Here is a 24,900-nt window from a genome sequence, read left to right on the forward strand (position 1 = left end):
AGGCTCAGCGGCCATGGCTCACGGGCCCAGCCGCTCCGTGGCATGTGGGATCTTCCCGGACCGGGGCACAAACCTGCATCCCCTGCATTGGCAGACGGACTCTCAACCACTGCGCCACCAGGGAAGCCCTAATTTCTTTTTTTAATTCATCATTTATTTTCAGCATTTTATTTTATTTATTTATTATTTATTTATTTATTTTGGCTGCACTGGGTCTTTGTGGCGGGACGTTGGATCTTTGTTGTGGCACGTGTGGTCTTTAGTTGTGGCATGAGGACTTCTTGGTTGCAGCACACGAGCTCTTAGTCGCAGCATGCATGTGGGATCTAGTTCCCCAACCAGGGATCGAACCCGGGCCCCCTGTATTGGGAACGCTGAGTCTTACACACTGGACCACCAGGGAAGTCCCTCATCTAATTTCTTTAGGGCAGAAACCTTATCCTCACCATTTGGTGTCCTGAACAGTGTCTAACACAGTGCTCATTTCCTGGTACTTATTATTTGTGATTTGAAAGGAAACTATGGCTTTTCTAAGCACAGGTATCTCCCCTTCACACTATAGACCGGTTTCTGAACTATTTTGTATAACTAACTTTTTTTTTTTTACTTATAATTACTGTTTATTTTTATTATCATTATTATTTACAGTGAGTAATTTTTTTTTAAACATCTATATTGGAGTATAATTGCTTTACAGTGGTGTGTTAGTTTCTGCTTTATAACAAAGTGAAAAATATGGAAGCTTCACGAATTTGCATGTCATCCTTGTTCAGGGGCCATGCTAATCTTCTCTATCATTCCAATTTTAGTATATGTGCTGCTGAAGCAAGCACTAACTAACTTATTTTTAAAATTTAGATTATATTTAAAAATGTATAGGGAAAGTACAGGAGTAATTTTTGACAAATTTAACAAGTTACATGATTTATTGTTTTGCTAAATTTAGCTTTGTTTTTAATTTTTAAATTATTTTCTTTTTCTTTATTTTACCATCTTTATTGGAGTATAATTGCTTTACAATGGTGTGTTAGTTTCTGCTTTCTAACAAAGTGAATCAGCTTTACATATACATATATCCCCATATCTCCTGCTTGTTGCATCTCCCTCTCACCCTCCCTATTCCACCCCTCTAGGTGGTCACAAAGCACAGAGCTGATCTCTCTGTGCTATGCGGCTGCTTCCCACTAGCTATCTGTTTTACATTTGGTAGTGTATATATGTCCATGCCACTCTCTCACTTCGTCCCAGCTTACCCTTCCCCCTCCCTGTGTCCTCAAGTCCATTCTCTACGTCTGCATCTTTATTCCTGTCCTGCCCCTACGTTCTTCAGAACCTTTTTTATTTTTTTTTTAGATTCCATATATGTTAGCATACGGTATTTGTTTTTCTGACTTACTTCACTCTGTCTTTCAGTCTCTGGGTCCATCTACCTCACTACAAATAACTCAATTTCGTTTCTTTTTATGGCTGAGTAATATTCCATTGTATATATGTGCCACATCTTCTTTATCTTTTCATCTGTCGTTGGAAACTTAGGTTGCTCCCATGTGCTGGCTACTATAAATAGAGCTGCAATGAACATTGTGGTACATGACTCTTTTTGAATTATGGTTTTCTCAGGGTATATTCCCAGTAGTGGAATTGCTGGGTCATATGGAAGTTCTATTTTTAGTTTTTTAAGGAACCTCCATACTGTTCTCCATAGTGGCTGTATGAATTTACATTCCCACCAACAGTGTGAGAGGGTTCCCTTTTCTCCACACCCTCTCCAGCATTTATTGTTTGTAGATTTTTTGATGATGGCCATTCTGACCAGTGTGAGGTGATACCTCATTGCAGTTTTGATGTGCATTTCTCTAATGATTAGTGATGTTGAGCATCCTTTCATGTGTGTGTTGGCAATCTGTGTATCTTCTTCGGAGAAATGTCTCTTTAGGTCTTCTAACCATTTTGGGATTGGGTTGTTTGTTTTTTTAATATTGACCTGCATGAGCTGTTTATATATCTTGGAGATTAATCCTTTGTTGATTCGTTTGCAAATATTTTCTCCCATTCTGAGGGTTGTCTTTTCGTCTTGTTTATGGTTTCCTTTGCTGTGCAAAAGCTTTGAAGTTTCATTAGGTCCCATTTGTTTATTTTTGTTTTTATTTCCATTACTCTAGGAGGTGGATCAAAAAAGATCTTGCTGTGATTTATATCAAAGAGTGTTCTTCCTATGTTTTCCTCTAAGAGTTTTATAGTGTCTGGTCTTACATACAGGTCTCCAATCCATTTTGAGTTTACTTGTGTGTATGGTGTTAAGGAGTGTTCTAATTTCATTCTTTTACATGTAGCTGTCCAGTTTTCCCAGCACCACTTATTGAGGAGACTGTCTTTTTCCATTGTATATCCCTGCCTCCTTCATCATTGATTAGTTGACCATAGGTGTGTGGGTTTATCTCTGGGCTTTCTATCTGGTTCCATTAGATCTGTATTTCTATTTTTGTGCCAGTACCATATTGTCTTGATTACTGTAGCTACATAGTGTAGTCTGAAGTCAGGGAGTCTGATTCCTCCAGCTCCCGTTTTTTTCCCTCAAGACTGCTTTGGCTATTCGGGGTCTTTTGTGTCTCCATACAAATTTTAAGATATTTTGTTTTAGTTCCATAAAAAATGCCATTGGTAATTTGATAGGGATTGCATTGAATCTGTAGATTGCTTTGGGTAGTATAGTCCTTTTCACAATATTGATTCCTCCAATCCAAGAACATGGTATATCTCTCCATCTGTTGGTATCATCTTTAATTCCTTTCATCAGTGTCTTATAGTTTTCTACATACAGGTCTTTTGTCTCCCTAGGTAGGTTTATTCTTTTTGTTGCAGTGGTAAATGGGAGTGTTTCCTTAATTTCTCTTTCAGATTTTTCATCATTAGTGTATAGGAATGCCAGAGATTTCTGTGCATCAATTTTGTATCCTGCAACTTTACCAGATCATTGATTAGCTCTAGTAGTTTTCTGGTGGCATTTTTAGGGTTCTCTATGTATAGTATCATGTCGTCTGCAAACAGTGACAGTTTTATTTCTTCTTTTCCAATTTGTGTTCCTTTTATTTCTTTTTCTTCTCTGATTGCAATGGCTAGGACTTCCAAAACTATGTTGAATAATAGTGGTGAGAGTGGACATCCTTGTCTCGTTCCTGATCTTAGAGGAAATGCTTTCAGTTTTTCACCATTGAGAATGATGTTTGCTGTGGGTTTGTCATATATGGCCTTTGTTACGTTTAGGTAGGTTCCCTCTATGCCCACTTTCTGGAGAGTTTTTATCATAAATGGGTGTTGAATTTTGTCAAAAGCTTTTTCTGCATCTACTGAGGTGATCATATGGTTTTTCTTCTTCAGTTTGTTAATACGGTGGATCACATTGATTGATTTGCGTATATTGAAGAATCCTTGCATCCCTGGGATAAACCCCACTTGATTATGGTGTTTGATCCTTTTAATGTGTTGTGGGGATTCTGTTTGCTAGTATTTTGTTGAGGATTTTTGCACCTATATTCATCAGTGATATTGGTCTGTAATTTTCTTTTCTTGTAGTATCTTTGTCTGGTTTTGGTATCAAGGTGATGGTGGCCTCATAGAATGAGTTTGGGAGTGTTCCTTCCTCTGTACTTTTTGGGAAGAGTTTGAGAAGGATGGGTGTTAGCTCTTCTCTAAATGTTTGATAGAATTCGCCTGTGAAGCCATCTGGTCCTGGACTTTTGTTTGTTGGAAGATTTTTAATCACAGTTTCAATTTCTACTTGTGATTGGTCTGTTCATATTTTCTATTTCTTCCTGGTTCAGTCTTGGAAGGTTATACCTTTCAAAGAATTTGTCCATTTCTTCCAGGTTGTCTATTTTATTGGCATAGAGTTGCTTGTAGTAGTCTCTTAGCAAGCTTTGTATTTCTGTGGTGTCTGTTGTAACTTCTCCATGTTCATTTCTGACTTTATTGATTTGAGTCCTCTCCCTCTTTTTCTTGATGAGTCTGGCTAATAGTTTATCAATTTTGTTTATCCTCTCAAAGAACCAGCTTTTAGTTTTATTGATGGTTGCTATTGTTTTCTTTGTTTCTATTTCATTTATTTCTGCTCTGATCTTTATGATTTCTTTCCTTCTGCTAGTTTTGGGTTTTGTTTGTTCTTCTTTCTCTAGTTCCTTTAGGTGTAAGGTTAGATTGTTTAAGATATTTCTTGTTTCTTGAGGTAGGCTTGTATAGCTATAAACTTACCTCTTAGAACTGCTTCTGCTGCATCCCGTAGGTTTTGGATCATCGTGTTTTCTTTGTCATTTGTCTCTAGGTATTTTTTGATTTCCTCTTTGATTTCTTCAGTGATCCCTTGGTTATTTAGTAACGTATTGTTTAGCCTCCATGTGTTCTTGTTTTTTACGTTTTTTCCCCTGTAATTCATTTCTAATCTCATAGCGTTGAGGTCAGAAAAGATGCTTGATGTGATTTCAGTTTTCTTAAATTTACCGAGGCTTGATGTATGACCCAAGGTGTGATCTATCCTGGAGAATGTTCCGTGCGCAGTTGAGAAGGAAGTGTAATCTGCTGTTTTTGGATGGAACGCCCAATAAATATCAATTAAATCTATCTGGTCTGTTGTGTCATTTAAAGGTTCTGTTTCCTTATTTATTTTCATTTTGGATGATCTGTCCATTGGTGTAACTGAGGTGTTAAAGTCCCCCACTATTAGTGTGTTACTGTCGATTTCCTCTTTTATACCTATTAGCAGTTGCCTTATGTATTGAGGTGCTCCTATGTTGGGTGCATATATATTTATAATTGTTTTATCTTCTTCTTGGATTGATCCCTTGATCATTATGTAGTGTCCTTCCTTGTCTTTTGTAACATTCTTTATTTTAAAGTCTATTTTATCTGATAAGAGTAGTGCTGCTCCAGCTTTCTTTTGACTTAGTTTTCATTTCAGTTATTGTATTGTTCATCTCTGTTTGTTTGCTCTTTAATTCTTCTAGGTCTTTGTTAAACATTTCTTGCATCTTCTCAATCTTTGCCTCCATTGTTTTTCCAAGGTCCTGGATCATCTTCACTATTATTATTCTGAATTATTTTTCTGGAAGGTTGCCTATCTCCATTTCGTTTAGTTGTTTTTCTGGGGTTTTATCTTGTTCCTTCGTCTGGTACATAGCCCTCTGCCTTTTCAGCTTGTCGTATCTTTCTGTGAATGTGGTTTTTGTTCCACAGGCTGCACATTGTAGTTCTTCTTGCTTCTGCTGTCTGCCCTCTGGTGGATGAGGCTGTCTAAGAGGCTTGATGGGAGGGACTGGTGGTGGGTAGAGCTGACTGTTGCTCTGGTGTGCAGAGCTCAGTAAAACTTTAATCCACTTGACTCTTTGGTGGGGCTGTGTTCCCTCCCTGTTGGTTGTTTGGCCTGAGGCAACCCAACCCTGGAGTCTACCTGGGCTCTTTGTTGAGGCTAAGGACAGACTGTGGGAGGGCTCATGCCAAGGAGTACTTCCCAGAACTTCTGCTTCTGCTATCCTTGTCCCCACAGTGAGCCACAGCCACCCCTGCCTCTGCAGGAGACCCTCCAACACTAGCAGGTAGGTGTGGTTTAGTCTCCCCTGTGGTCATTGGTCCTTCCCCTGGGGTCACTGATCCTTGCCCTGGGTTCTGATGCACACACTACTTTGTGTGTGCCCTCCAAGAGTGGAGTCTGTGTTTCCCAATCCTGCAATCAAATCCCAGTAGCCTTCAAAGTCTGATTCTCTCAGAATTCTTCCTCTCGTTGCTGGACCCCCAGGTTGGGAAGCCTGTCATGTGGCTCAGAACCTTCACTCCAGTGGGTGGACTTCTGTGGTATAAGTGTTCTGCAGTCTGTGAGTCACCCACCCAGCAGTTATGGGATTTGATTTTACTGTGATTGTGCCCCTCCTACCATCTCATTGTGGCTTCTCCTTTGTCTTTGGTTGTGGGGTATCTTTTTTGATGAGTTCCAGTGTCTTCATCTCGATGATTGTCCGGCAACTAGTTGTGATTCTGGTGTTCTCACAAGAGGGAGTGAGAGCACATCCTTCTACTCCGCCATCTTGGCTCCTCTCCCACTAGCTTTGTTTTTTAAATTGAGGTTTCCTTAAATTAAGGTACTCTGATAACACTTCTCCTGAAGAGAAAAAAGAATGACATTATGTTAGCAGTTATAACTCAGTTATAACGTCTATGGAGAGAATCTTGGGTTCATCTCCACTAATTTTATAACATATCAGAGACATAAAAGATTATAAATTTTGGTATAAGTAAAATCTGTGTTAAACGACAGTCTTCTGAACACTGTTTTTGAATTTTCACTTGGGTTTTTATTTGACTATCTTACTATTATATTGATTCAGTAAAGATTTGTCGAGCCACTGCTCTGAGTTGGTTGTTGTTGTAGGCAAACAGCAGAGAAAAAAAAAGGCACATTCCTGCCTTCGTGGAGCTTCCATTGTTAGTGGGCTACAAACTCACTCTTTTTTTAAAAAATTTTTATTTATTTATTTATGTATTTATTTTTGGCTGTGTTGGGTCTTCGTTTCTGTGCGAGGGCTTTTTCTAGGTGCGGCGAGCAGGGGCCATTTTTCATCGCCGTGCACGGGCCTCTCACTCTCGCGGCCTCTCTTGTTGCAGAGCACGAGCTCAAGACGCGCAGCTCAGTAGTTGTGGCTCACAGGCCTAGTTGCTCGGTGGCATGTGGGGTCTTCCCAGACCAGGGCTCGAACCCGTGTCCCCTGCATTGGCAGGCAGATTCCCAACCACTGCGCCACCAGGGAAGCCCCAGAAACTCACTCTTTATCATCCTTAGTTATTGAGATCCAGGATCACAAAATTCTTTTTTTTTTAAAGCTGAGTTTTTTGTTTTTTTATTTTTGGCTGTGTTGGGTCTTCGTTGCTGTGCGCGGGCTTTCTCTAGTTTCGTCGAGTGGGGGCTGCACTTCGTTGCGGTGTTTGGGCTGCTCACTGCGGTGGCTTCTCTTGTTGTGGAGCATGGGCTCTAGGCGCGCAAGCTTCAGTAGTTGTGGCACACGCGCTCGGTAGTTGTGGCTCATGGGCTCTAGCACGCACACAGGCTCAGTAGTTGTGGCACATGGGCTTAGTTGCTCCACGGCATGTGGGATCTTCCTGGACCAGGGCTTGAACCCATGTCTGCTGCATTGGTGGGCAGATTCTTAACCACTGCGCCACCAGGGAAACCCACAGAATTTTTTGTTAAAGGACCAAGTAGTAAGTATTTTAGGCCTTGTGGGACAAGAGGCAAAATGGCAGATATTATGTAGGTATTTGTATAAACATTTAACCATTTTTAAATGTCAAAATTGTCTTTAGCTTGGGGCCATACTAAATTCGGCAGTGGCTAGATTTTGGACCATGGACTGCCAAACCCTGATCTAGATTAAAAAATTTTAGCCATGTTTGGCATTAAAAAAAAATCTCATTTAGGGTCTCCCTGGTGGCGCAGTGGTTGAGAGTCCACCTGCCAATGCAGGGGACACGGGTTCATGCCCCGGTCCGGGAAGATCCCACGTGCCGCGGAGCGGCTGGGCCCGTGAGCCACGGCCGCTGAGCCTGCTCATCCGGAGCCTGTGCTCCGCAACGGGAGAGGCCACAACAGTGAGAGGCCCGTGTACTGCAAAAAAGAAAAATTTTATTTAGCCTCTTTCCAGTTAATCATTGAGATCTGTTGATTTTTTTCCTTCTCAAATGTGTCATTTCTGTCCCAGTTACCCTGCCACTTCCCTTGTGTCCATCAATTGGACAGTCCTCCTGCAGTCAACCATCCTGCCCTGCGGCCGGGGCCTGCGTCTCCTCAGCAAAATGGTTTTTCCAGTCAGGCTTATCCCTTTGATGTTTAGGAAATGAATTTCCTCCTGTGACACTTGATTTTACCTCTGGACTACATTGACTTTTACAAGTAATTACAAAGTGCCTCCTTATAGCTCTCTCACACTGATCAAATTTATGCCCATTGGGATCCTGCAGAACTAATGTAATCCCTTTCCTGTGTGACGTTTCTTCTTCTTCCTTTAGCTGTGTCTCTTAGGGGCTTGTCTGCACCCTAGTTTGCTCTTCTCAGAATGAGCTTCAGTTTCTATTACTTTAAAAGTGTTTCAACTGGAATTGAACATTCTGTTTCAGTCTTCAAAGAGGTCGGGACACTTCATTTGTGAAGTGTTTACTGAGTGCATACTATGTGCCATGTACTATTCTCAGTGCTGAAGATGCAGCAGTGAGCAGATGGACAGAAATCTCGGCCCTTATCAAATTTACATCTTGGGCGGCTTCCCTGGTGGTACAGTGGTTAAGAATCCACCTGCCAGTGCAGGGGACACGGGTTCGAGCCCTGGCCTGGGAAGATCCCCCATGCTGCGGAGCAACTAAGCCTGTGTGCCAAAACTACTGAGCCTGCGCTCTAGAGCTCGTGTGCCACAATTACTGAGCCTGCGTGCCACAACTACTGAAGCCCACATGCCTAGAGCCTGTGCTACACAACAAGAGAAGCCACTGCAATGAGAAGCCTGTGCACCACAATGAAGAATAGCCTCTGCTCGCTGCAACCAGAGAAAGCCCACGCACAGCAACGAAGACCCAACATAAACAAAAATTTAAAAAATAAATAAATTAAAAAATATATTTATATCTTGGCAGAGGGAGCCAGACAGTTGATACAATGTACAAGTAAATTATATAGTTTGTAGAAGATAAATGCTATAGAGAAAAATTGAGCAGGGGAAATTGAGTGGTAGGGCAGACTCCCCAAGAAGGTGATTTTTGAGTGAAAATTTAAAGGAGGTGAGAGAGCTGGCAACATGAATATGTGGGGAAGGAGTGATTCTCCATATATTCCCTATATGTAAGGTAAGTGGAATAGCCAGTGCAAAGGCCCTGAGGCAGGAGGGTGTCTGACATGTTTGAAGAAGAGCAGGGAGGCCAGTGTGGCTGGAATAGAGTGAACCAAGGGGGCGAGGGCAAGAGATGAGCCCAGAGAAGTCACAGACACCAAATGGTATAGGCCTCAGTAACCACAACAGGCTTTAGCTTCCAATCACAGTGCGGTGAGGAATCAATCATTGGAGGGTTTGAGTAGAGGAGTAATGTGATCTGACTTACGTTCCAGAGGGATCAGTCTGGTTGCTGTGGTGGGAATAGTCTAAGGAGGGGCAAAACTTGTAATAATTCAGGCAGAAAGGAAGGGGGCTTGGATCAGAGTGGTGGTGAGAAGAGGTTGGACTCTGGACATTTTGAAGGTCAGCTCAACAGGGTTTCCTGATGGGTTGGTATTGGGGGATGACACCCTTCTTACTCTAAGCCCTCTTCTTCTGCTTAAAAGCACAAAACTGGGATGGTAACTCAGTGTGGCCTGAGCATTACTGCCTCATACCGAACTCACTGTCTGCTAAAACTCCTAAGTCTTTTTTAAAATCTTACATGTGCTAATGCTCAAATACCCCTTTTATTTATTAAAGAAATTTTTTTCAAGTACTCCTTTTAATTTTTACTTGGTTTGTTGCCAAGTTAAAGATCTTACCTTCGTTTGTAGGAGATTTTATTTTGCTAGATTTGACTGATTGCTCCAAACAGTCAAGGACTTTGAGGAACCCTTAGTCTGTTATCCAGGGTAGTAGCTTCTCTGCCGGCTCCGTGTAAGCCCACACATTTCACAAGCATGCCTTCTGTATCTTCCAAAACTTTGATGGATTGTTGAGCAGACCTATAGCAGACCTCCAGAACCCCCCTCTAGGTTGATTGTGGCTTTTACAATTTTACACTCTCTGATCAGAATTGGTTATAATCCACCTAACTTGAGATGTGGTCTCTGTTAAATCCACAAAGATGCCATGTGTTGTTTGGCTGCCTTCCTGAGATTATGTACAAATACATATTGCTCATCTATTCGAATTGTCTGATTTACCAGTATAGAATCTACCATATCAATGGGGAGAGACAGACAGACAGACAGACGGAGGCAGAGTGAGGTGTGTATCTGATAAATTTACCCATAATGAACTCATGCTCTTAGTGCCCAGTACTTTCTTTAAAGATAAACAATATATTGTGAAGACTTTCTTTTCTCCAGTGCTCACCAACTGAATTTTTCTGATACATTTGAGACTCTTGCTCGGGATCAACACCCATCTTGCAGGCTATAATCTGCAGACCCTGCTTTCTGTGCCCATTTGGAGGATCAGAATTGCAGCCTTCCAACCTCTCCTGTTTCCATGGTCCCCGAATGTCAGCAGGTTTGCTGATCTCATTTGTTCCCATCACTTTAGAACTCTCTCCCCGTAGGGCTGTGTCATCACCCACCTCACCCCCAACTTAATCTGCTCTAATCACATTACCTGATGAATTTTAGGAATTCACTGTGACTCTGGAGGAACCTTAGGAGACTCCTAAGTGGCTCCCCGCCGTTAATCTAAATGTCACTGGCCTTGCTTTCAAAGCTCCCATCTGGTTGCCCTTTTTTCCCTAGTACCCACCACTCCCAGATGTTTTACTCTGGTCAAACAATTTTGTTTTTTAAATTAAACATGTCGATGTTTGATGTTTGCTTCTACCTCTGTGATTTCTGTCCGTCTGTCATTTCTACGTTTCTTCTGTTCACACGAGTCTCTCCTTCAGTATTGCAAAATTTAACATTTAATTGTACAGCAATTTACATTTGTTCCCCTTTTGTTAGATGGGTTAATTTTGTCTCCCCCAACTACCTTTTCTTTGAGACCATGTATTATACTGGTTTAACAGCTCTCAAAATGCCTTGTACAGTGTCCTGCCAGACATCATCATAGTTAAGTATTCATTAAAAACATGCCTGTTTATTGTATTCTCTATTGTAGTTGAAGATGCCCACACTGGAATTTTTAAAGGAAACAGCAGACAGACAGTTTGGAGGGGCTATTTGGTATGTTACTTTAAATTAACTGTATTTTTACAGTAGATTAGAATAAAAGTATGAGAAATAAAACTTTTACTTTGAGAGGCTTTTTAATGTTTACTTTTCCTCTAAGCCTAGCTTTCTAGTACTAGTGAATATCGATTTAAATAATTGTAATATTCTTATTTTGAAGCTTGTGTGATGCAATAGATATTTACTAGTTTTCTCAGCTGTAAGTTTTCACCAGCCTTATGATGTGGAAAGTGAGTTGTGTTTTTCCCCTTTTTATTTCAGACAACAGATAAGGAAGTCCCTGGGTTAGTGCTAATACAAGATTTGGCTTTCCTGAGTGGATTTCCACCTACATTCAAGGAAACAAATCAACTGAAAACAAAATTGCCAGAAAATCTTTCTTCTAAAATAAAACTGGTAAGAGCATAGAAAATAGAGCAATTAGTATAGCACATCCCATTTCATGTGTGCCTCTTCTCTGTGGCCCCCTTTGTTATAGTATAGCCGACAGTCATAAGCAAAGAGGGTCTCAATTCTGTCACGGTGTTGTCATGAAGACAGCTCTTTATTTGTAGAAGATCCTCCCTTTTTACTCTTTATTTGGGCAAAATTCTGAGTCTTAACGTGGTTTTTTGGTTTCCCAGACAGAAGCAGGATTCATTTGTTTAACAAATGAGCTTCTACTGTGTGTCAGGTGCTGTTCTAGCTGCTGAGAATGTAGCAGTGGACAAAGCAGACAAAAGCCCTGATGGCAGTGGAAGCATGGAAGGAGGGGATAGGGGGAAATCAGACATGTGGTGGTAGGTACACACAGGCTCCTGTGGATTTATGAAGAGCTTCCACTCACAGAGGGGGTATGCTTCAGATTTTTGGAACATTTGATAATGTGAAACCTTCATTCATTAATAGCTAGTTGAGCCACTAACATATTTAGTATTTATACTTATTAACTCTTCACGCTTGACCACTGAGGCCATTCGTGAGTTGACTTTGGAGATGGTGACATGTCTTTCCATAACATTTCTTGTTCTCAGAGCCATCTGTCTGATTCATGTAGGGCACAGTCCGTGTGGGTGTACTTTCCTTTTGACCTTATGCCAAGATGCCTGCTATTCTGTCAGAAACAGTCCAGGTTGTAAAACGTGAATGTTTCTCTCTCAGACTGGAGGGCATAAAGTTCTTGGCTCAGAATTTGTTAGGCTCTGCTTTTCTTGATTTTACAAAAAAGTGTTCTTTAAATTTTGCCACTGTGTTTAGCTTCCTGCTTCTCAGTTCCTGCTCTTCTTGATGTCATTTAACAGTTGGGAGGTGAAAGGGTGGAGGTAGTGGCAGGGAGAGCTGTGACTCGGGGAGCAGCGGTTATTTAGTTCATGTCTGGACCATGTTTTCTGTCTGCCAGTCAAAGTTCCTGTTTAACTTGTTTCCTTTTCCCCTTAAGTGTTTCACTGTTTTAAGATACATTGTATTACCTTTGTAAATACCATGGTAATATGAATAACATTTATGCTTTTTCTTTTCTTCATATTTTCCTCCATAACTTTCTTTATGGTACCTGGAAGTATGGTGATGCCTGGCTAGATTAGGGTTGAGTAATTTCTTAATCTGCAGTTATTTAAAAATAGATATTATATTCCTCCTTCCCTGAATTATTTTTGGTATGGATTTGGGCAGATAAAACCATAGATTAGCATTCATTTCAGCCAATATTTATTTGGCTTCTTGGCTTCCTAGCTGTTTGGTTCTACAGTTATAGACATATGCGTATCTGTACTTTTGACCAGCACATCTGCTGCTAGGTGGGCCTGTCCTGCCAAAGATCACCAGCCCAAGTCGTGGTCACCCTGCAGCAAACTAGTTTTTCGGCAGTGTGGAGTGGTGTGTGCCAGGAGACGCTGGGGGCGCAGGAACTTGAATTGGGCAGTAGCACCACCAGGCTCAGTACATGTGGACGCCCCCTCCTCCATCATTCACCCAGTTGGAGGTTGATCTGGATTCCCCAGACTTGTCTTTGTGGAGGCCGGCACCTCCTGGGGGGTACAGCCAATTATTCGCAATGTGCATTGCAGCTCATTGTCACAATGCCAGCACCTGTGATTGGCTTCAGGGATGAGGACTTCTGATTTTTTGGAGGCTAGAGAGAAAATGAGAAAGAGGAAGCACAGAAGGAGAGTGTGAGTATTCAAGCCTGGTTCTCCAAGGGACTCTCTTTCCTTGGGTCCCACTTCCTGGTTCTGTTATGGGCACCCTGAGAATGAAGTCTCTAGTAATTGGGTTCCCAGTCCCTTTAGTGAGCGTTGATTAAACACCTGCTGTTGTGCCAGGGACTGTGCTAAGGATAACTGAGTGACTAAAATCACTTAGTGTTTGGGTGTGATTGCTTCCAAACAAAGTGTTTATACAAAGTGCTGGGAGAACATGTGGGCTTCGGTTGTACTGCAGGCAAAGACAGCTTTGCAGAAGAGGAAACATTTTGGCTGGGGCCGTGCACAGAACAGCCGTTCTTCCAGCAGAGAAGCCAGTGGGAAAGACCTTTCTGAGAGGAGGGAACAGCTTGAGCAGAGGGCTAGGGGCTTGCAAGTAAATGGTCTTTTCAGAGAACCAAGGCAGCTGTTCCAGAGGCCAGAGCCCAGGTGGGGATTTTCCTGATGCTGAGACTGGGAAGTTAGGTGGAGGCCAGATTGAGAAAGATCCCCTGGTGAGGAGCCCGGACTTTATCCTGGAGGTAGAGCGCGTCTTGAGGAGGAGGACCCGGTTTAGGTCTGCAGAACACGGGAGCGGAAGGTGTAGCAGGTGGACATTAAACAGGAAGCCGGAGGCAGGAAAGCCAGTTCAGCCGCTGCTGCCGCAGCCCAGCAAGACACTCAGGTTCCACAAGTGCCTTGGCAGTGGTGCCAGTGATGAGAGTGGTTCCAGAACCATCTGAGAGAAACCTTCAGCATGACCTGGTGACTTATTAGCTACTGGAGGAGATGGAAGGGAATTGAAAGGGGAAGTGGATGTGACCAGTGAAGATGGATGTGGTGGCATTAACCACACTCAGAGCTTCATGGGAGAAGCGAGGTTTTCAGAAGGACACTGAGAGCTCAGTTTGGGGTGTTACATTGGAGGGGCCTTGTGGCATGTGGGAGGGAGGGCCGTTAGACACTGGGCTTCAGGACCTGAACAGCTGAACCTCTGTGCCCTCCCAGGCCCCTCCAGGGGGCCCTTGCCAAGGCCTGTGGACCCCAAGCCACCTAGCACTCAGTTCTGTCCCAGAGACCCTGGCCGGGCTGTGAGCATCTCAGGACAGGTACTGCCTATTCATCTTATGCCCTAGTGATCACCTTAGGAAAATGTCTGAAATTTCAAAATACTTTTCTAGAATAAAAGCGGCTTGGATAGAAGAGATTAATTAAGATAAGTGTATTTTCCAAATAAATTTAAAATTAAATTAGGATATTAAAGTACTACATTTATTTATCCTATAGTAGTGACACTCCAGGGAGCCCCTCCAAGGTTCTGTGGGAGCCACTGTGGGAGGAGAGGCTGGGGGAGGGCAGCGGGACTGTTAGGTATCCAGATAGAACAGACAGAATGTTTGCCCGGCGTGGCCCGCCTCCCATCCGTCCCCTGCATAGCGAGGCAGAATAGAGACGGCAGTGAGAGCTGACCTTGGGTGAGTGCTTTGTGTATACCAGGCACTGTTAAGGTGAGAGAAAGTAATCAGTCAGGAAGACAACACACGTGTGCATGTGCGTGCGCACGCACACACACACACACACACACACACACACACACACACAATTTGCAGTAAGAGTTAATGCCTACATAATAAAAAGGGCCTACATAAACTCTACTTTTGGCCTATATAAACTCAGGAAGCTTTGCAAGATGAGCTAAATGTAGTCATGTAGCATATACAAGAGATCAGAATGAGCCCAAAGTAATTTGTTTGCTCTGTTTTATAAATTAAGAAAGAAGGCTAAGAAATTAAGAAAGAAATTGGCCCTATTAGAAGAGCCAATTCAGCAGAAGGATGTTGCTGTCCTAGATGACTGGTTTTCAACCCTCTCCCTGCTTTTTAAGCTCTGAAAGCCTCTTTTCACAGGAAATTGTATGATACAGAGTTAAAACAAAAAACGTATCAAGGGTGGTGTGGGCTCTGGTCAAGGTGGGAAAGCCTGCCTGTAAAACATGTTGGTGCTTGTGGTGTTCCCTCCTGGATTTATGGTTGCTTTGAAAACGTTGCCTCTCAAGGTGGTTTTCCTGTGGAAGCACTTCAAGCAGCCCTGCCAGGACACCCGTCGTAGGTGTGGGCCCGAGAGCTGTTAGACACCAGCTGGCAGGTGTGCTCTCCACCAGTGTTCAGTGAAGTTACCTTGCAGGGCTTTCCCCAGTGTAGGCAGATGGGTAATATTCTAGAACAGAGGTCACAAACTGGTGACCAGATGTGTTTTGTTTGAATGCATGCCAATCAAAAATATTTGCGCTACCATTGAAAACCAGGAGATTTCATGTAACACTGGGGATTCTGGCCTCTCCAGAGATCTGGCAGCCTTTGTCACTATTGACTAGTGGCTGCAGTTTTCAGATGGGGCCTGAGATGTCCCATTTGCCAAAGCCCCTGACTCCCTCTTGTTTCTAAATACTTGGTCCATTGCATCATTTGGGAAATGTGTCTGGCCTGTTCAGGTCTTCTGTTTTTGGTGATACTGGCTTACTATTTCATACATGTATGTGAAACTTTTAATCTTTTAAATATATGTAATATACATTTAATATGTACAATATATAGCATATAGTAGAGTACACAATATGTAGTATATATATGTATTGTGTGTATTTAAAGATCGAGGATCAAACTGGGAAGTTTAAGGTGTCTCTTCTTTGTTGTTCAGTTTTTCCACATGCAACCCTCTTGCTATTTTATAGTTGCAGTTATATTCAGAGGCCAGTGTAGCACTTCTAAAGTTGAATAACCCCAAAGATTTCCAAGAACTGAATAAGCAGACGAAGAAGAATATGACCATCAATGGAAAGGAACTGACCATAAGTCCTGCATATTTATTATGGGATCTGAGTGCCATCAGCCAGGTAAGGGATGCAGATTGTTTTAGAACCCGAATTGAGGGCTTTGATTATTAAAGATTTATGAGTCACTATCTTAGAAGAAGGAAGAGGGCTTACAGAGAGGTCACTTGATTGGCACTTCTCTAATTTTCCAGTCACCGCCATTGGTTTATACTAATTGAAAGTGACCTAGAATCAGATCCAAGAAATTTTTCTTCAAAAAATGTGTGAAAGAAATGCTGTTTTTGTTGTGTTGTTTTAAATATGCTGAGTGTTTTGCATTTTTTATAATGTGTAAAAGCTGGACACAGTCTTTGGAAGTTTGCTGGCGCTCCCTGAATGCAGAAGGGACAGTTGGGAGGGGCAGGTGTGACTTAGGGACATTTTACATCTTTCTGTGTCCCATGCTTTTCTCAGTCTAAGCAGGATGAAGACGTTTCTGCCAGCCGTTTTGAAGATAATGAAGAGCTGAGGTACTCACTGCGATCTATCGAGAGGCATGCGCCGTGGGTTCGGAATATTTTCATTGTCACCAATGGACAGATCCCATCCTGGCTGAACCTCGATAATCCTCGAGTGACAATAGTCACACACCAGGTAGCGACTCGCCATATGTCACAAGGCTGCGGTTTCCTGTTCTGTCTTTTGCTGTTCTTTGTCTTGTTCCTGATTTCATCTTCTTACCCATCTCACCTCCATTTCCACCTTCCTTTAATCCTTCCATTCGCCTCTTTCCCCCCCTTCTTTAAAACAAAACAAAACAAAACAAAAACCTCTCATCTGCCTTCTCTCTCTTTCTCTTTTTTTTTCTGTTAAAAGGATGTTTTTCGAAATCTGAGCCACTTGCCTACCTTCAGTTCACCTGCTATTGAAAGTCACATCCATCGCATCAAAGGGCTGTCCCAGAAGTTCATTTACCTGAATGATGATGTCATGTTTGGAAAGGATGTCTGGCCGGATGATTTTTACAGTCACTCCAAAGGTCAGAAGGTGAGTAGCTAAGAGATGCCTGGCTTAGAAGTCACTTAGAAGTTACAGACAGGAAATAAGGAAATCAGTATATATACCATATTCAAATTTGATCAAACAAGCATTTTTGAGTGTTAAGCTCAGGAAAGTTAACAATCAGGGAGTGAGAAAACTACAGTGGGAACTTTGCTTCCCTATAATCTCACCCAGGACCCCCCCTCTACATTTGCTACTGCAACAGAAGACAAAACAAATAATTGTGAAACACAAAATCGTTTTTACCATGTCAGCAAAATGCCCAAGGTAGAAAGCTCAAAGTAGTGCTTAAAGACAGGGCTGAAATTTCATTGAAGGCAGCCGGTCTCACTCTGGCTTTGAGGGGCAGGATGGGAAAGTGGTCACGAGCACAGATATAGGTGCCAGCTGTGTAGCACTGTCCTGGGTGATGACCTGGCCTCTAGGTTTCCTGTCTGTGTATTGGGGGGAACAGGAAGACCCTGGTAGTGTTGTTAGAAGGGTTCAGTGATCAGTTGGAGACTTATCACCATAAGCTTGTAAGTTCTAGAACTCTGTCAAGCTATGGGTTGACAGGGGAGACAGACAAAACCAGTGACTGTGTACAGCGATTTCCGTGCCAGTAGGTGTGCCCTGGGTGCGAGGCGTGGGAGCGCCAGAGAGCGAAGTCACACTGGGATAGGGACTGAGATGAGCTTGGAAGAACAGGAGTTAACCAGATGAAGAAAGACCTTGCAGGTAGTTGCACCGTGCAAAGATTCGGAGATTTTTTTTTTTTTTTTGCGGTACGCGGGCCTCTCACTGTTGTGGCCTCTCCTGTTGTGGAGCACAGGCTTCGGACACACAGGCTCAGCGGCCATGGCTCACGGGCGCGGCCGCTCCGCGGCATGTGGGATCTTCCTGGACTGGGGCGTGAACCCGTGTCCCCTGCATCGGCAGGCGGGCTCTCAACCACTGCGCCACCAGGGAAGCCCAAAGATACGGAGATTTTAAAGGGGAATGCATTTTTCAAAAATGATTTTAATTTAGAAAGCAACCAGGTACCATGTCAGTTGTTTTGAAAGCAGACAGGTTCACAGCTCAGAATGCTGTGCTGGATAATTCATCACAGGACCTCACGTATAAGGATATTGAGAGTTCGTCTGCCCTGCCTTTTCAGCCTTGAGACGAGACGGTGCATGAATCTGCTTAGGAGTTGACAACAGTGTCACAGAAAAACAGTGACTTGTGTGCACACTTTCCACCTGCACGCTCTTGAACTCGCATTTAAGTCTGGCATGTTGCTGCTTTATTTCAAAATAGATCATTTATAAGACCATGTTGTAAGACTGACCCGTAAGTTGAGTCCTTGTCTCCTTTCCTTGAGCAACGGAAAACAGTAAATGTGCCGAATAAGACCCATCAGCAGGGCAGGACTGAGAAACTACCACAGGATGGCCCCGAACACAGACCTTTTCTAGAGGCTCAATTTGTTTTGTTTTTCTGTTAAAGGAATCCTAATTTAAGAATAAAAAGTGTCAGGGGACTTCCCTGGTGGCGCAGTGGATAATACTCTGAGCTCCCAATACAGGGGGCCCAGTCTCGATCCCTGGTCAGGGAACTAGATCCCACATTCATGCTGCAACTAAGAGTTCGCATGCCACAACTAAGGAGCCAGCAAGCTGCAACTAAGGAGCCCGTCTTCTGCAACTAAGACCTGGCGTGCAACCAAATAAGTAAATAAATAAATATTTTTAAAAAAAGTGTCAGAAACCAGAAACCACTTTATTTTCCCTCTGGTTTTATCGTAGGTTTATTTGACATGGCCTGTGCCAAACTGTGCTGAGGGCTGCCCAGGATCCTGGATTAAAGATGGCTATTGTGACAAGGCTTGTAATAATTCGGCCTGTGATTGGGATGGCGGTGATTGCTCCGGTAAGGGTGTGTTCAAATGTAACTTGTTCATGTTGACAGAATTTTTTTCATTTGTCGTCATTATCAACCATGTACAGTGACTTAATTAAACATTCTTCGCGTATTGAAACAATCATCCATAGACTCTTTGGAGGTGATGACTGGTGTCCCCATGTGGCCCAGTTTATTCATATTGTTATTGTTGGGGGCATTTTCCCTCATGACCCTGCACTTGAAAGTGTCTTTTATTATTCAAAATATGAAAATCAGTTATACCCTTAATTATGTGAGCTCAAGAGCAAGAATCGCTCTCACTGGTTCCTGTCGGAGCTCATGGCCAGTGGCCCCTAGAAGCACACTGCTCCAGGTCAGTGAGGGACTAAAGAGATGCGGAAGAAAGAAACATCTCCTCTCCTCAGCATCTCTTCTCCCTTTCTTGTACACTAACATTTAGACTTGTTGAGGATAACAAGTTTTTACATTTCTTTATTGCCTTTCAGTTTATAAAGCATCATCCATTATCCACCTGAATTTCTCAGTCACCAAAGAAAGGAGAGTAGGTGCACAGATATTCTCATCCTACTCCATTTGAGGAAACAGGTTTGGGAAGGTGTTGGAAGAAACAAAGCTTGTGTTTCAGTCAGCTCTATCAGAGGCACTTTTGAAAAATACAAACTGCTGCAGGGAGAGAACGTAGACATGCAGGAGAGTCTCTGCAACGCGGAGAGCTCGGGGACAGAGCAGTGACACTTGGTCACGAGCTTATTGCCAGTGTTAGGACATGTTCTTGTCAGTCCCAAGAGTCACGGTCTTCAGAATAATCTGATCCTCCATACACATCTGCATGTGCCCCCCTTGAGCACATCTGAGGCCTGTACTTCTGGGATGCACAGATGGTAAGTGCCGAGGCCTGGTCATCCCACACCCAGTCCACTGGCAACTGATGCCCCCTTTTCAGTTTGTCTCTTTTTAAGCTATGTAAAATCTTCTGTTAAAGAATGGGGTGAACCTTTCCTGACTGAAATTCATGCATCTGTCTTGAAAACACAGCTGAGAAATAAGGAACTGGCTTTTTTCCAAGACTGTAAGCACAGCAGGATTCTGTTTTCCTCCTCTCCCTCCAGGTAACAGTGGTGCGGGTCGCTATGTAGGAGGAGGTGGGGGCACCGGGGGCATTGGAGTCGGACAGCCCTGGCATTTCGGTGGAGGAATAAGCGGTGTCTCTTACTGTAATCAAGGATGTGCAAATTCCTGGCTCGCTGATAAGTTCTGTGACCAAGCCTGCAATGTCTTATCCTGTGGGTTTGATGCTGGTGACTGTGGGCAAGGTATATTTATTGCCATAAAAACATATTTAGTATAAGGGGATAACAGTCTTTTGTAAATAGAGGGGTTTGGATTGTTTCTGTTATTTAAAGTAATAATTCTCTAGGTATCCCTTTCCCAGCCTTGCATCCAAACTAGTTGTGAGTTATGAGAGGGCACAGATCTTTAGACAACATGAGACACTGAAGCTGCATCTTTTCCTGTTACTGCTCTAGTCTGATTTTTTTTTTTTCTTTTTTTTAGTAAGCAGATTTATCTTAACATGGTGAAGGTTTAATTTAGGAACAGTGAAAGGAGACCAATAATTCATTAAATAAGCTTGGTTTGAATACTGGATTTTGTTGATAGCTTATTAATGGCAGTCCTTTTGGTCAGAAAGTTGTCTTTTTTTCAAATGGACAAAAAGATGGAAGTTGACCATTGGAATTCGCTGTCCTGAACCGTGCCTTGTCTCTGTAGTAAGTCAGCCTCAGCATTCCATGTCGATAATAGTGATTGCTTCAGAAAGTAAAAATGAGCCCTATACCAGTAGCTTTTGTGTTAGAACTTCTGATGATTTTAAAGTCCATTTAAAGTCACTCTTAGAAAGTGAAAACTCAAACCCTAAGAATTAAAGGAAAAGGGGGAAAATGCGTAGCTTTTAAAAAATCGTGTTTGTGTTTTTTTCCTCTAGATCATTTTCATGAATTGTATAAAGTAACTCTTCTCCCAAACCAGACTCACTATGTTATTCCGAAAGGTGAATGCCTGCCTTATTTCAGCTTTGCAGAAATAGCCAAAAGGGGAATCGAAGGCGCCTATAGTGACGACCCAGTAATCCGACATGCTTCTATCGCCAATAAGTGGAAAACCATCCACCTCTTAATGCACAGTGGAATGAATGCGACCACAATACATTTTAATCTCACATTTCAAAGTACAAATGATGAAGAGTTCAGAATCCAGATAGCAGTAGAGGTTGACACAAGGGAGGAGCCCAAACGGAATTCTACGACCCAGAAGTCTTACCAAAGTTTGGTTAGCCCCTCAGCTCTTCTTCCAGAGGTGGAAATCCTGTTTGAGGATATCCCCGAAGAAAAACGCTTCCCCAAGGTCAAAAGACACGATGTTAACACAACAGGAAGTTTCCAAATGGAGGTGCAAATTCCGCTGGTCAATATTTCACTCCTTCCAAAAGAGACCCAGTTGAGCCTTAATAACTTGGATTTGCAGCTAGAACACGGAGACATCACCGTGAAAGGATACAATCTGTCCAAGTCAGCCCTGCTGAGGTCGTTTCTGATGAACCCACAGGATGCAAAGTTAACAATAAATCGCCCTCTGATGACAGAGCAAAGAAATGACAGTTTGGAGGCCCCACTGGAGAAACAGGTTCACAAAAGCATCTTACCCAGCAGCTTAGGAACATCTGAAAGATTCCAGGGGTTATTGCCTTTTCCAGCAGTGACAATGACAGTGAATGGCCACTCCCAGAGCCAGACTCCACCCCTGGACTTAAAAACCAAAGCAAGATTCAAGTCCAAAACTGTGACCCCGAAAGTAGGAGGTGGAGGTGTGTCAAAAGAAAAGCTCTCATCTCTGATTTTCCCACTGGAAAACAGGGAGACACAAAAGGTAATCACAGGGAAAGAACAAGAGAAGAACAGAATGGAGGAAGATGCTAACAGTTACCTAGGTGGTAACGAAGTATTACCTGGAAGAAAACTGCAACGTTACACAGAGAGTTACCTGGGCTTTTTGCCATGGGAGAAGAAAAAGTATTTCCAAGATCTTCTTGATGTAAGTTACATCCAGCCTTATTGTTTCCCATGCTCAGGAAAAATAAATAACCTTGTAAGTGGTAGTGAGATAATAATAGCTACCATTTATTCAGTACTTCCCTGTGCCCGCCACTGGACTCAGTACTTTTCTTACGTGGTTTCATTTAATTGTCCCAATAATTCTAACAGTAAAACTACCTTGTAAGGGTCTGCTATCATTGTCCCCATTTTGCAGTTTAGGAAGCAGCCTTCATGTGAATGAGTAAGGGATTTAGCCAGGGGCGTACCCTGAGTCCATAGTAGAACAGGGATGGTATCTTTACTTGGCATGTTGCGATATCAGAAAACACTTTTGCATACCTCATGCAGTCAGATCTCGTGTTTTTCAAACTTTACTAATGAAAAACCTGAGAGGCAGATAAATTCGTTAGCTTTCCCGACATCACAACAGCAGGTGAGGGTGAGCCAAGCGCTCTCCCTCCTGTACCACGGCCTCCACGGTGCCTTGGGGTCCTTTGTACATCTCACAAGCGCCGTCACTGTGCTGACTGCCGGGGAGTGCAAGATGGTGTGAACAGTCGCTGCTCTTGGAGACTCAGAGAGCAAGCTGGGAGGACAGATTCGTGGGCACATAATTGTGGCAGTGTGATAAGTGTCTGCTGAAGTATGGACAAGGAGTCCGAAGGGAAGATTCCTTAACTCTGCCTGGAGGTATCGGGGGAGGCATCCAGGAGGACATGCCCTGTGAGCTGACCTTGGAAAGGTGGGGCTGGATCATGACCAAAGCACAGCCGTGAGTGGACGTTAGGCTGGGGGAAAGTGATGAAGAGGGGCGTTGTCTCATTCCTCTCATGGTCTTCAGGAAGTATCTTGTCCCTGCCATGGTAGCATTTACTAATTGTTAAGCAAGGGGCTGCAGAGTTCTTGCCTACATTGATTTCCTCATTCTCCCCCGCTCCCTGCTTCTTAAATTGCAAAAGCACTATAGGCTAATGGTAAAAATCACAAGCAATGCAAAAAACAAAAAAAGCAGAAAAAAAAAAAAAAAAGGGAAAGGTCTGTCTCTTTCCTTCCTTAATCTCCTTACTTGAGACAGTCACTATGAATATGTAGTTTGGTGGGTATTCTAACAGTATTTTTCTATAGATATGCAGACATGCAAACTATATAGTTTGTTTTGCAGCAGTGAAGTTATATATATTGCTCTGCAGTTGCCTTTGATGTGGTAGTATGTAGGCAAATTGCCACTGTTTTTTTTAACAGCTGTAAGTTGTGTCCAGTGTTTTTGCAAGTACAGATACCTAATGTTGCAATAAATATTCTCGTACATATATCTTACTCTTGAGGAAGTTTTATTTCTGTAGGTAGAATTGCTAGGTTAAAGGGTCTATTGCATATAAAATTTAACTGTGTCTTTCTTAAATATTGCACCCCTTCCTCCTTCCACAAACAGTATGCAAGCGTGCTTGTTTCTCCACAGGACTAACCAACAGCAGTTAATAGCATCTATATTTCCATCAGTTTGAGAAACAAAAATATTTCATCTTCTGTAAAGTGTGTTCAGGTTCTTTGCCAATATTCTGTGCCCATTCATTCAGTTTCGCCTCTTACTGGTTTTGACAGCGTTCTTTACATTTCATAATATTAACACTGTTATATGGTGAAACCAATTTTGTATTCTAGTCTTTGTGTTCAGAACTCAAGGACTTGCTGCTTGCATGTCACCAGTAGAAATAACTTGATACTGAAAGCACTATCAAATTTGTTGTAAATCAATTAAATATTGCATTGAAACTGGCTATGAAATCTCATGATCAATGACTAGTCCTTAAAAGAGTACCCTAAAAGCAGACCTCCACCCCATAGTTGTTGTTCTCAAGCCGATGTTGGCGATACTTTTCACTGAAATCCAGTTTGTCCTGCTGTTAGGATGCTTGAGGAGACCTGTTAGTGCTCGTTTCATTTGCCCCTCAGGACAGTTAGTGACTAGTTATTACCACGTGACATAAAGTAGTACCTCTGTCTCTTGTTAGCACAAGGCACCTGTGCCCTAAACACAATGCTGTGTTGTGTGGACTTCTCTTTTCAGGAAGAAGAGTCACTGAAGACACAACTGGCATACTTTACTGAGAGCAGACACACAGGGAGGCAACTAAAAGATACGTTCGCAGATTCCCTCCGATATGTAAACAAAATTCTAAATAGCAAGTTTGGATTCACATCTCGAAAAGTCCCTGCACACATGCCTCACATGATCGACCGAATAGTTATGCAAGAACTGCAAGACATGTAAGTCTTGCTTATGTTTGAGTTGTTTGTGTGTGCTCAGAGCCAAGGCTGCTTGAAGTTTACATCCTTGCTATGCTGCGTTTATGGCTCTGACACTTGATGACTAGTATGTAGAAGGTATTATCTATATAAGTGGGAAGGAAGATTCTGACTCCACAAGTGTTAGGTACTGTATATATTTTAAATATCCAGATCTTATGGTATGCTACATTTGGACAGGTTCCCTGAAGAATTTGACAAGACGTCATTTCACAAAGTGCGCCACTCTGAGGACATGCAGTTTGCCTTCTCTTATTTTTATTATCTCATGAGTGCAGTTCAGCCACTGAACATATCTCAGGTTTTTGATGAAGTTGACACAGACCAATCTGGTGTCTTATCTGACAGAGAAATCCGCACGCTGGCTACCAGGATTCACGACCTGCCTTTAAGTTTGCAGGTATTGTCATTTTTTTTTCCGCTAAACTTAATGACATTTTTTTTTTAACATCTTTATTGGGGTATAATTGCTTTACAATGGTGTGTTAGTTTCTGCTTTATAACAAAGTGAATCAGTTATACATATGTTCCCATATCTCTTCCCTCTTGCGTCTCCCTCCCTCACACCCTCCCTATCCCACCGCTCCAGGTGGTCACAAAGCACCGAGCTGATCTCCCTGTGCTATGCGGCTGCTTCCCACTAGCTATCTACCTTAC

The 24,900-nt window shown here is 42.6% G+C and overlaps 1 protein-coding gene across 1 annotated transcript in view; it reads left to right on the plus strand.

The window, feature by feature from the left end:
- GNPTAB (N-acetylglucosamine-1-phosphate transferase subunits alpha and beta) overlaps positions 1–24,900 on the plus strand; it is a gene marked incomplete at its 3' end in the record, with an annotated part of 72,439 nt that overhangs the window by 39,948 nt on the left and 7,591 nt on the right. Inside the window, exons 6-15 of the mRNA XM_007449170.1 lie at positions 10,854–10,918; positions 11,186–11,320; positions 15,815–15,976; positions 16,370–16,549; positions 16,772–16,942; positions 18,727–18,850; positions 19,954–20,157; positions 20,829–21,934; positions 24,005–24,204; positions 24,424–24,643. Of these exons, the coding sequence (XP_007449232.1) occupies positions 10,854–10,918; positions 11,186–11,320; positions 15,815–15,976; positions 16,370–16,549; positions 16,772–16,942; positions 18,727–18,850; positions 19,954–20,157; positions 20,829–21,934; positions 24,005–24,204; positions 24,424–24,643 (2,567 nt within the window). The remainder of the gene's footprint in view (positions 1–10,853; positions 10,919–11,185; positions 11,321–15,814; positions 15,977–16,369; positions 16,550–16,771; positions 16,943–18,726; positions 18,851–19,953; positions 20,158–20,828; positions 21,935–24,004; positions 24,205–24,423; positions 24,644–24,900) is intronic.

The sequence above is a fragment of the Lipotes vexillifer genome, unplaced genomic scaffold, assembly GCF_000442215.2.
Source record: "Lipotes vexillifer unplaced genomic scaffold, Lipotes_vexillifer_v1.1 scaffold89, whole genome shotgun sequence".
Taxonomy (NCBI): domain Eukaryota; kingdom Metazoa; phylum Chordata; class Mammalia; order Artiodactyla; family Lipotidae; genus Lipotes; species Lipotes vexillifer.